The sequence below is a fragment of the Sander vitreus genome, chromosome 10 (genome assembly GCF_031162955.1).
Source record: "Sander vitreus isolate 19-12246 chromosome 10, sanVit1, whole genome shotgun sequence".
Taxonomy (NCBI): Eukaryota; Metazoa; Chordata; class Actinopteri; order Perciformes; family Percidae; genus Sander; species Sander vitreus.
Window position 1 is genome coordinate 4,012,169 of NC_135864.1, and position 13,475 is coordinate 4,025,643.

General features: G+C 40.8%; 1 protein-coding gene across 1 annotated transcript in view; it reads left to right on the forward strand.

The window, feature by feature from the left end:
- Window positions 1-698: 698 nt before the first annotated feature.
- Window positions 699-13,475, forward strand: part of glra1 (glycine receptor, alpha 1) — a 100,330-nt gene continuing 87,553 nt past the window's right edge. The window contains exons 1-3 of the mRNA XM_078261398.1: window positions 699-703; window positions 3,751-3,875; window positions 4,171-4,182. Coding sequence (XP_078117524.1) covers window positions 699-703; window positions 3,751-3,875; window positions 4,171-4,182 — 142 coding nt within the window. The remainder of the gene's footprint in view (window positions 704-3,750; window positions 3,876-4,170; window positions 4,183-13,475) is intronic.

Here is a 13,475-nt window from a genome sequence, read left to right on the forward strand (position 1 = left end):
AAATCAATGTAGCACTCAGCGTGACACAGAGCTGGTTAAGTGAATTAGCACATTAGTTTGAATAACTTATAATACTTAAAGAAAGTAAGTGTGTGTGTAATAACCACTAATGCATTGCACTCATGTCAGCACAGACTGTAAAAGTTCCCTTTTAATTCATCACTTTTTAATTACATTAAACAGAGTTAAGTTAAATGATGATAAATTCATCTTTTAAAATACCTGGTGTGGACAGGTCCTGCCTTTTGCCCAGTGCATGCTGGGATAACCTCCAGGAATAAAGAGATACAAACTTAATCTTTCAGGACCTGCATCTTAATTAAAATGAATAGAAGAATGACTCTGATCAGCAGTTCATACACACCTTTCATGTGCATTTAAATCTCCCATTTTATAACATTTGTCTTTAGTACATAAATGACATAAACAATTATTGCATGTATATTATTTCATAATATGCATATTTTCCAAATATCCCCTGCATTTTTAATGATCCTCCCGGTATTTCGTAAAATATCATGGAGTGGCGATTTGTCCTCAGACTAAACAAAAACAAACTCAAAATCAAACAGCCACTGAGGCACCGAAGGAATGAATCATACGCTGGGAATGAAAATGTTCATTGTCCAGGCAAAGATGTTTTTTTGTGAGGTTTATTTGCTCCAATTTTGGCAAGCAAACAATTCAACAAAAGAACTATGGCGTGAGTCCACACAGCTATCCTGGATGGGAGAAAAACCTGCTCTGGTTTATTGGCATTTCTTTAAACCAATCACAATCGTCTTGGGTGGCGCTAAGCGCCGCACGGAGCCACGGTGCCTCTGCCAAATAACCTCGGGAAGGAACTTGTTTTGGTGGAACGTGTACGTTCAAAGTAGGGCTGGGCAATAAAACAATCTCAATATGGGATCGCGATAAAATTCAGGTCGATAACGATGATTCCCTTTGGACATATTTTACTCGATTTGGATAGATCTAACAGCCTATCACACAGCAAAAATAAACGCCATTCCATTTCAGAAGGTGGCGGTAATGCCAAAAAATGTAAATAGAAGAATACGTTTTTGGCTTGCACGTCAAAGTACACATCCATTTCCTACACAGAGCATTGTTTGAGTGATCCTCACAAGTGAAAGTCCTGTGTTTTACCCATCTGCCACCCCAACCAACCTCCATCATTTTATACTACTCGCTACGGTGATAATTCACACGTAATGTAGGTCAATGGAGGCCAAACGGCGTTGATAAACACGCTAAAAAACGATTATGCGTCTTGATAACACGCAAAAATGGCATACAAATTGCCATGTCATACATACGCCACTTAATGAGATCAGTCTGATATGGAAGTGGTTTGGATAGCTCAAAAGTGACGAAGCGCAGATTAACACGGTCTGCAAAATATGCCGTTGGTCGTTGTCGACCAAGACGGAAAACGCAACCAATCTTTTCTGTCACTTGAAAAGGTACCATCCCAGCGACCACAGCGAGAGTTTGATAATGCCTGCCCATGTTAACGTTAGTCTGCCCACAAGTTTTGTCCAACGTCCTAGTGGTTCTTCTGCTGTCTCTTAAATGTTTACATTCAGATGTTATTCAATATATTCTTTTTTCACACAATATATTCTAAACCAAGCCATGTTTGCGCAGTTAAATGTTACATTATGTTTTTCTATTTTTTATGTTAACAAACTATATTCTACAGTTTAACTAATGAACCCTCTGGTTTCTTCAGGCTTCAGTCATTATCAGGATACTCTTCAAACTGGCAGCATTATCAAATTCTATATCGTGATAATAAGGGTGTCCAGATTTCCATTTTAAATCAGTCAGTCAACCTCCTGTAACTAAGCTACAGCCAGTCAAAAGATAGCATGGCAACTGCAGATGTAGCAGACCTATCAACAGAACTTGAACCCCCTCCTCTTTCAGTGAAGTCGCCGGTGTGGAAGTATTTTGGATTTCCAGTGAGTTATGTTGACAACATTCGCGATGTCGACAAAAAAAAACACAGTTTGGAAACTCTGCTATGTGCGTGTACCATTGTGTTTACCATCGCACATTAGCCCAGCAGCTAGCAGAGATTCCTTCTGCTTATAGCTGAATCATCATCAATCATATTTTTTGCCATATCGCCCAGCCCTAGTCCAAAGGTTGTTTTAGTCGTGCAACAGCAAACTCCGATTAGACAGATAGTCTAGCTAGCCGGAGTTTAGAATTACAACACAAAGAAAGTGGAAGGTAACGGACATCGGCCGAAATGTTAAAACATAAACAGCGACCGAGACAGAAGAAATCAAACAGTCACAGACTCACAGTTTTTGCAATAAAAACAATAATAGTTCTGTTAAGATTAAGAATTTGTCTTCTCGTCTTTTCACCAAATAATAGAAAAGTATTGATAATGGTATCGATAGACTCGGATCGTTAAGCGGTCTCGAAAATGGTATCAATGTCAAAAAAAATTAACGATCCCCATCCCTAGTTATGAAGTTGTGTGTGTATTGTCTATGTTGTGTATTGACTGGGTAAGCTGCAAATGGATTGCCATTCCCGGAACAAATAAAGTTGTCTGACTCTGAAACATAGTTGGATTTGATAAGATGGCTACTGTTGAAAGACAGGATTCTTGAAAGAAATTGTGAATTAGTGCAGCATCAGGCTACTAGTGATGCATCAGTTTCCAGGAGTTCAGGTGCACATTTCGTAGCATCTTTAATGTAAATCAAGGTTTTTTCGAGTCATTTGAACCAAAGACCCATGCAATAGTTTTGTCCAGAGAGGACAGTTTATATTACATAAATGTCACGTTATTTTGAATCTATTGATACGTGTTCACGGGCACGTTTTTCTCGTTTTTTAAACGAAAATGTGAAGTAATGTATTTCAATGGGAAGCATATTTTGTGGCCACAACACGAAAATGGTAGGGAGTAGTATAAAGAGCCGTAAATCCGCACATGGAGGTTGGTCGGGGTGGCGGATGGGTCAAACAACACAGGACAGGACTTTCACCCGGGCAAGTGGGGTTCGCGTCCCGTGGCCGTCTCCTGGCGTGTGAGGCGCCCTTTCCCCGTAGGGTTTTTCCTAAACCCAACCTCCGCCATCCCGTTATTGTTGTGCGGCCGTCTCGCGGCCTCCCGGCATATGGTGAATCCTTTTGGGCCGTCTCCCTGGTAAAAAAAACGTGCCCGTGAACACCTAAAAATAGATTCAAAATAACGTGACATTTACACAAACTGCTGTGAGACTGGGTTGTATATTATCAGTCTATTGTCAGGCTCCTGTGACCTTTTAACCCATATTTTCTCTTGGGTGCTTGTATCACTGCCAGGCTACTGTTGTAGATGATAAACTGCTTTGGATGCCAAAACTCATCAACTCGTACAAAGAATGTCGATGTATTATGATGACAATCCAATCTCAGGCTACATTTACATTGCTACGTTTTGGTTTTTAAGCAGAGTTTTGAGCCAAAAGCGATCTCCGTTCACACAAATGTTTTTAGCTCAAGAACTAACCCTATTTCTCCGGTTTAGGGGCACGGAAATGCCAGAGCAGTGTGAATGCGAGGTGTAAACGCAGCAGAAGATATCCGTTTTTGTACTAAAAACGTATCAATGTAAATGTAGCTTCACATTCATCTCTCTGCCTGTCCAAAGTTTTCTTATTACAATCTGCTGATCACACAGCTTTGCACACTGTCTCCCTTTGCATTATCTCTAACCAAATTGACCTTTCTGTCTTCCAGCCTGGCCTCGTCGAAAGAAGCTGCGGCGAGGAAATCTGCCACCCCGATGCCGCCCTCCGAGTTCCTGGACAAACTCATGGGCAAAGTTTCGGGTTACGACGCCAGAATTCGACCGAATTTTAAAGGTAGGAGCTGCCACCAAGACTCAGTCGGATAAGACAGGAATGTAGCCAAACAATGTCCTGACCTGGTACTGTGTTGTTTCTGCATTTCCTTACCTTCTCTAAATGCCTTTTTAAAGGGTTTAGTCAAGGTTGTCACCAATAAAGGTTTGTATTCATTTGTTAAAATTAAAAAAAAGATGAAGAAAAGTTTATATTTATGTAGATGTTACTTCAAAATTCTGTTGCTTTATGTGTTATTATCCTAATGTTTTTGGTTGTTCTCAATCTGTCGATCTCTTTCATTTGCCCTTTGCAGTGTACAACAAAGGTAATTCTGCCCATTGCTCAACTTGCTAAATATAGCCTAGAAGTAGGCTATGTCAGGTGTTAGACTCTGAAACCCCATTTCCTCTCTCTCTCTTTCTTTAACAAAACCCTGTCCCTGCACCGTTAGCCCCGAATACACTGTAAAACAACATTCCCATTGTGATATTTAGGATCCCTAGTTATCATGGTGCTAGCTGGCTACATTCCTTGGTACCCACACAGTATCCTGAGTGCTTGTTTTGGTGGTCAGGGGGTAACGTGCCTCTCTTCCAAGACTGGTCTGCTAAATATGATTTCATGATAATGATGATGGTGATGCTGGTGAGGATGTTAATCTAATATTTAGTGTCCTCTCCCTGAATGGAAGCCCCCTATAAAGACACATGTCAGACGTTTCTATATTAAACGTTCTCACATTAGGAACACATTAATACGACAGAAAACTAGGGCAAACCTCCATTTTCATTAAAGTGTATGAATAATACAAGTTTTAAAAAGAAAAATCGTCTCACCAAGGATTATTTTTGAAATTTCAGTACACAATCACAGAAACAAAACTGGAGCTGGCCTCAGTTTCACCTTGTGTTTTTCAACTTAAACTGCTATACTGTATGATTTAATAGCATAACATGTTACATTTGTGCCTTGTTGCATGTTAAATACTGACATATCTTAGTTTTTAGAATGGATGTGAGTAATTTTTATCGCTGTATATTTAGTTTGGCGGGTCATTTGTGTGTTCTGAGTGTACAAAATATTAGTCCCCTTGTGATATTCCACCTTTCTGTGGTTAAATCTCCACTCTAATCCAGAGTATATGCTCCATTTGTCAAGTATCAAAATACCTTTTATCTGTTCTAATATATATTATTGTCTGCTCTAATATATCACATATATTTGTTGTTTATACCTAACTTGCAGGTGTCTTCCTTGACACCTTGTGATCTGGAGAGATAAAGCTTATTCTACTGTAGTAAATCATTTTAAATTGCTCTGGATAGGAACATTGTCGATCAGTAGGAAAAGGTTCATGTATTTTCCCTCCAAATGTTTATTAAAATCAGAGCCGTGGTTATCTGTGAGAAAACATTAAAGTCAAAATGTCGATCTTCAAATGTACCACTCTACCTTTTAGGTAGACTTGAAGATGACATTGACGTTGATGCAAGTTTCCTCAAAAGCACGTCAGAATGACAGAGTTTCACATTTCAGAATTGGGATTTTTTTAATTTGGTTTGACTAATTTGATTTAGCGTTAATGGCGCTCGATGCACTCTTTCTCGTGCTTACTTGTTCAAATGTAGTACTTTCATACACTGCTGGTCTGATTTTGGCAAAACCAAATAGCCAACAGAGAGGGTTAGAAGTCACAGAGGACCATAAATACCCCTGTGAACCCTGGCCAGTGGAACTGATAAAACCTAGAGGGATGATGTTCTCTATCTTGTTACTGATTGGCTGTCTGCACCTCCTCTTCACATTTTCAGCGGATTTAACAGGTGAAATTAATAGGTGTCCTGATGTTTTGTACACCGAGCATACGGGGGAAACAGACTGCTAGAATGTGCAGCAGTGAACCACAGCTTATGAATGCTGCTATGGAACTTTCTTCTTTTGCTGAGCCCGTAATGGCATAACCCATTATATGGTGATCTTTGTAAGTGGGATATTGCAGCTCATGCAGGATAGAATGGGGATGGGTGGAAGGGTTTCACCGTGACAAAGTGTGTATTATTACAACCTGCCGCGGCTGCAAAACAGCTGAAACCCTATCCTTCCGCACTTGCCAAAAATGTTTTGGGGTGTTTTGTGAGGCATCGTCGGGAGTCCATTTTGGAGACCATTTCTATTTTTTAAATTGCATTTCTCCTCAGCTTTGGTTGGCAAAAATCCAGCGTGATTTACTGCGAATAGTGCTGCATTGACGTTTACAAATCAAGAGTTAAATAGGCCGAGTTGACGGTTATTTCAATTTTTGGCGTTTTTTTTTTTTTTTACATTCTTCTAATGTGATGTAATAGAAAAAAAGTTAAATGCAGATGAAAGTACACTCTGGCAGTGTGTTAGAAAGCAGATAATAATAACAATCCTCCAGCTGACGTCAGTGAGCTTTCAAAATTTCAACCCCATCCCCAAAAAAAGAAACCGAAAAATAATTCTAATTGATGCTGTTAAAAAGGTCAGATATTTCTGTCACTTTTCTTTGGGGTTTAATGTGTACCAAAACAATCTGTGATGAAGACGCACATACCCTGGAGGATGGGCACATCTTTTATGTAATCTGCTAAGATAATTGTGTCAGGGGCCATTGTTAGCAGACGGGGCCCGATGTGAATTTCCAGACTCTGTCATGGCTGTCAGGTCGACAGAGTGGCATAGCGTGAGCTCCCCGATTTGCTCATTCATGCAGTTTCCTTTATTTTGTGTGTGTGTGTGTGTGTGTGTGTGTGTGTGTGTGTGTGTGTGTGTCCTACCAGCTAACTACGCCACTGCATTCATCACATTCATGAAATAAAAAGCTTGACAGCTCTGCTCCTTAATAAACTCTGGAGGGGAGAAGGAACAAAAAATAAACGTACAGCATGAGGAAACGTCACTGAGGGTTTCTTAGTCAACCAATATATTAGTAATAGGCTATAACTGGTTTGAGACATGTAAAAATAGCATTTAAAGATTTAATTTTGAACTCAAATTAAAGGACCCCTCATTTTGTGTTAGACCCACACCGAAACCTCTCAAGGAGCCCTAGGTGCCCTGGAACCCTGGTTTGAGGGACTTATGCTGCATTCTATTTACCTTGGAACTCGTAAGCCGGAGCTGGGAATGCGTTCCATTTAAAAGTCGGATTTTCATTGTTTTCATTAGCTCTAGCCTGGTAAGCTATTGTTAGCAATACCAGTTGATAACAACGCATTACGCCGTTTTTTGTGCATGCAAACAGCGTAACAACATGTCCACAGATAGAAGTTGAACAAGCCTCTGTGAACGACTGATTTAGTGACACAAATAAGACAGAAGTGCGTATAACTTTATGTTACTGCAGCTTTCACAACTGTTGATACAGGGGGCAGCCATGTTGGATTTTGAACTCCGTTCCGAGTTCCGAGCTCGTAAATCTGGGGTCAGGGGGCGTGTTTACAACTTTGACCTCGGAAAATCCGAGTTCCGAAGTAAATGGAACGCAAATAATACAATTTGTCAATAACACTGGTCATATTAAATGTTGGGATATTGTGAAAATGTAATAATGCGTAATGGAATACTGTTCTACAACACTGAAATGCCCGAACATGTGACTGAACTATGGAATTACAGGGCTCGATGAATGCAACAGTTGGAGAGGTTCATAAGGACGGTTTGATGTCACAGTGTTTGCTAGAACTCAACATTCACTGTTGCTAATTCAGAAAAGATTGACAAATCTGAAATAATGGGGTGGCTGTGGTTAAGAGATAGAGCAGGTCAGCCCTCAACCACAAGATTGGTGGTTCGATCCCAGGCTCCTCTGGCCACTTGTCAAAGTGTCCTTACCTTAATGCTTAGGATGGGCAAAATGCAGAGATTGAATTTCACTACATTCTACGATTGTCTGTGATGAATAATAAAGTTTCTTCTTAATGATGGCGCCTATGCCAGTTAGCTTGTGACCTAGCTAGCTAGCTAGATAGCTAGTAAGCAAGCTAACTCACTTTATTGCATAGCAATCCAGCTAATTACCTCACAAGCTAACTAGCTAATGAGCTAGCAAACTAAGCAGCTCCAGAATGAGTTCATCTTGAGTTTACTTTAAGCCCTCCAACCAATGAACATTCACATAAGGCACAGCTTCAGTCACGAAAAGATGCTCGTTGACTATGACCCAACTGTGACCTGCTTTCTTACAACGTTCTAGCGAAGTTGTTGGATGTCATCCACTACACGTAGGCTACCGAGTGAAAAAGAAGAGTCTCATATTGTGTAGTGAAAACGGCTTGCCAGTTAGCTCTGTATTTTAAAAACTAGGTAGTAATCTTGCTTGGTAGTGAGTGAGCTCACAAACCACTGGCTAACCAGGTAGGGCGCTAATATAATAGCAAGCTATTAGCTTGATAGCAAACTCTCTAGGCGCAACCGCTCTTTCTGAATTGAGAGGAAACTGATGTCTCCGTAAACTAGGGCTGTTCGATTATGGAAAAAATTAGTATCATAATTATTTTGGTCAATATTGAAATCACGATTATTTAACACACTCATTGACTTTTGGAAAGATGTTGCATTTATTGAACTTAAAACTCAACAGTGAAAACCCCTTGAACTGTAAAATTTCACTTAACCCTTTTCCCATTTTAACTTTTTTTTCCATTCAGAACACAAGACAAAATACTTGTTTTTCTTGATTACATTGTTTTTGTGATCGTTAGGAGCCAAAATTGTAATCACGATTAAAATTTGATTAATTGCACAGCCTCCCCGTAAACTGTACTGTGAGATTCAGGACAAAGTGAGAGCAAATTGCCTTTATGAACCTCCACTAATTACCTACTATCACAATGTTGGACAGTTTAGACCCATAGACAGTTGAATGCAGAGTGGTATAGTGGCTAAATGGTAAGAGCATGAAAGTGCAGCTAGGTTTTCTCATCCGCCTACACAACTCATCAAATTAGCACCGGTCCTGCTAATTTTGCCATGCAGTAACAGTGGATGGAGGGCAGGGAGGGAAACAGGGGAGGGAAGAGATGAGATTTGCCGCAAGCTACAAATGTGCCAGCATGAGAGGAAATTACACCGATCACGACCGGGGGTCCACTGTGTGGGCAAAAAGCTTCCGATTGATTTAGCAGGTTCCTTTATCAAACAGAGAGGAGAGCAAACACTTCTGACACATTCGGGACAAGCCATTTATAATCCATGAGTTCATCCGTTATTTCATTCTCTTCCTGCTTTGTGATTTTTTTTTTCTTCCCCCCCCTCCCCTTTTTGTCTTTCCGTCCTTTACTCCTTTCTTCCATCCTTCATTCATCGACTCATTCATGTTTTGTTAAGTTGCTTGAGTCCTTCCCTGCACTTTTCTTGAAGTTCTTTTTCTGTACCTCACATTTCACCAGTGTTGGGAAGGATACTTTCAAAACGTATTCCGTTACAGAGTACAGAATACATGCCCAAAAATGTAATTTGTATGTAATTTAACTTATTCCGTTACGATACTCAATCTGAGTAACGTATTCTGAATACTTGGAGTACTTCCACATTGAATTGCATTTTATAAGTGTAGGAATGCGGCCATCACATACAGCTTACTAAACCTATTCTGGTGTGTTCTTCTGTTCCAACTGGCTGAATGTGTACCTGAACAAGCAGATAGATTTTTGTATTTGTAGTCCCGAACTGCATACTACAAAAATCTAACCGCAGTCTAAGCTACCACAAGCTAATTTTAGCTAACGTTAGCTAACATGTCAAACGGAGCTAGTCAGTCTTTCAGCGGCTCTGGGGCTAGTAAATCAGCACATAGGAGAATGTAAAGTCACACGTCAACTATAAAACAGCAAGGTGACCAGTAAAACTACAGCAGACGACTACCCTTGGCTAAAAATAACTTACTTTAAGATGCTTCTTCAGGTTGGAGGTGGAGTCATTTGGACGCTGAAAGGAAGTTGGTTGCTGAAGTTGCACTGCAGTGCACAGCTGTTTGAATTTCCAAGATAGAAACCATTCCTGCCCTGGCTCTGTTGTGCCGGTTCCGGCTCCATCTTTACCTCTATCAGTGATCACGCAAATAGCTAATTTTTTCGTTTTCATATTGGGGCTTCTGGGAAATGCATGGAGTTGCGAGAGTGAATAAACCTGTGAAACAGAGAAGTATCGTCATGTAATCCATTGATTTCAACAATGTAACTGTATTCTAAATACCAACTATTTAAATTGTAACTGTAACGGAATACAGTTACTCATAACATTCTGAATATGTAACGCCGGTACATGTATTCTGTACTCCCCAACATTGCATTTCACATTGTCCCTTTCTTTTTTTGTATTACTGTCTACTTCATTTTGTACATAACAAATTATTTGTCTCATCTTATTCTTGCCGTATTGTAATTGGTCGTATTTAAATTGTGTACCTCCCTTAAATGTAATCTATGTATTCATTTATTCTGTCATTATTTGCTCCTGCCTTCCACCTTTTTTTTTAAATTTTCCATTGCCGAACACATTTCTCATTTTTACTCTGCCATCTGTCCTTCATCCCTAAACTTTGTTGTTTTATTGTGTCGTCATTTCTTTAAACATCCATTTTCCTCTTGCGTGAATGAAAGACAAGGTCATTAGTACAGTGATCGGCCCCATGCATTTTCTCTCGTTTGACTTCCCTCCTTCCTCGGGTCTCCTCTGTATTCGAGCCCATCCCGCTGTTTCGTAAAACAAACTGGACTCCTTTGACCTGGTTGACAAGCTGGGCAGACAGAAGCTATAACGTTCCTCCACAGTGGTACAGGAAGACGTAGTAGAACAGCAACAGCAGGCCTTTCTAATCTACTGGCCCTGCAAATGAATGGCCGCATGGTGCTGTGCAGATAAATGAGTGTGTATGCGCGAGAAAGAGATAGGGACTTACAGAGAGACCCAGCGAGGGAAAGGTGTATTTGTGAGTGTCTATTTGCATGAGTAAGAGTGTGGATCCTCTTGTGTCTAAGTGTGTGCGTGTGCGCGTGTGTGTGTGTGAGTGCGTACACTTGATGAATGGCACAGACTGCAGCTGCGACTCCGCTCTCCTCTCCGCCATAACCTTGTCCTTCCTCATCACTCAAGCCGAGCAGCAACGAGGACAACAACCGCGAGCGAGCTTCTGGTTTTAAGCTCACCCAGAATGGGCTGCTAGTGATCCGGCTATCTATTCCCTTCCCTCCCCTGCCACCGCCATTTCCCCCTGCAAAACTAAAAGCAGTGCCTGAAAAGACCCTGAACGCGTCGCCAACCTTAAATTGCATCCGGGTTGTGTGGGTCTACTAAAGCAGGTCTCTAGCTCGCTTGAACAGCCACTGTGGCTGCCGGAGCTCGGGTTTGCTTCTTCGGATACAATCCCTTTATTTCATGCTGCTCCCACGGCTGGCCTGGCAAAGCTCCCCGCTTCTCTCTGCTCTTAACCCCTCTGGGGTCTTAGGGTATTTTCAGACACACAAATGATCTTGGCATGCTCCGATATTGTCAATTTGTAACAAATGTAAGCAGTAGTTTCCAAAGTACAATGACTTGTTTTGTATTCATTCAAGTTCAGCTACAATAATAGAGTAAATGTATGTAAATGTTATTCATAAAGGTGTAAATTAGTTTTAGAAGTGTGCTCAAATTTGTGACTAAACATGACCTTACCCATTGTGACGAACCGTTTTGGCCACATGAGTAGAGTCTTTGGAATGTAACAAGCACAACCACTTTCATCTGCTCCATTGTTTTATACAACTAATCTAATCTAAACCAAGAGTTAGCGGTGGGAGGGGTAATGGCCCTTTACACTGAATATGCAAAAGAGAGTTCTGTTCTGTTCAGAGAGACACATTTTAAGAAAGCTTAGTGCCCCCCCCCTGGGGGCTGAAAATTTCCCTGAGCTATTGTCAATAAAATCAATGATATCCCCGACATCAAAATTCTGAGTGAAGTTTAGAAAGAATGAAAAATGCAGACATAATATAAACCGTGTGGCTTTACCGCTGGTAGAGAGGAGAGGCTGGTTTGTTTCCATCAGCACTTTAGTTTGCAAGAATTTCAAGATTGGTGGCAAACAGTTAAACAGGAAGACTACAAACAGACAGCTTCCATTTGAGCTTGTTTGCAACAATCCGCCATTTGCAGAGTAGCGCGTGTTCAAAACTGTGGCAGTGAATGAGAGAATGCATGCAGACAGAGCAATGTCGCTTTTCTACATAGTTATGCCTGTTATTAAGATATTGATAAAGTATTGGCTTTTCGCTCAAAACATGTTTTTTTTTTTTTTTGCAGTAACAAGCGTAACCTTAGTTGTCATCATTTTGCACCAGGGGCCTTTGCTAATCTTCTCTGTATCGTTCCCAGTTTAGTACATGTACCTCTGTTCTCTGCTGTGTGTGGCGCGCCGACATCGCCGTTCAGAATGCCGTCCGTCTTCCAAAATACAAAGCTTATCTCCATATGAATTATGCTTGAAACTGCATGGCATTTGATCTGGTTCACCATGGGCGTTGTCCAGTGTGACATCTAGAGATGCAAATACGAGGGGTTGGGTTTGCGCTCTCCCTGTGGAATGCTACCTTCTCTAACTAAGTATTGTAACATTCTTTATGTTTTATCTCATTAATGTAATTTTACAAAATCACAATTATTTGGCGGTGGACACATTGGAAAGTATAAATTATAAGGTTTCTGTCGAGTTTTTTTGCCATGACCGTATGATAACAATTTGTGAAGCTATTAATCTAAATACACGATGAATTTGTTCTAACCCTGCTGAGCTCTGCCGACGGAGCACTCAACCCCAGAGGGTTACATTTTATTCTGATCCAAAAAAAAACAGTTGAGAATCCACCACTGTATCACATTGCGTCTGAGCTGAATGACACACTATTTCTCGTCAGAACGAGTGGACATGAGTAAATGTACAACGTACAGCAGTATATTTACATGTTTGGCTTCCTCCTTTCTCCTTCTCTCTTTCCTCTTTTTTTTTCTACACAGCTGGAGTACTTGTTACTACACAATGCTACCCTATACTCCATACTGCACTTGTGTTGTACTACACCCTCCCTGTTCCTCTCTGCATCTCCTTTTCTCCTTGCCAGGGTTGAGCGTGCCGAGGTGGGACTGTAGTTATTAGCTGTCGGAGCTTGACGTTCATTTGGTGTTATCAGCACTTGTTTAATGGCTACTTAATGGGATTAATGGGCATAAGGTAATGAGCGTGGGATGGAGGAATGGCTGCAGGGGGAAAAAAAACGAATGGGTCATGGAGGGTGGGGTGGTGAAGGAAGGGAGGGAAGGTAGCATTGCAAATGGCGAACAGACTCTAAGGGATTTGCTTACGACAGGAGATCGGAAAGAACTGCAGATGGCAAAAAGTGCAATCCAGGGTCTCACGCTGCAAACACAGAATATGTTTCCACTAGTTTAGCGCCAAAACATTGATGCTAACACAGTTCCCAGTGGGCTTCAGTATTGCTCAGTTATGTATAACACAACAGCAGCACATAAGCAGAGCTGAGATACAAACTGTAATATCTACTCACTCCTCCTATTATTATTTTTTCTGAGAGCTACTTTCTACAAAGATGCAAACACAGA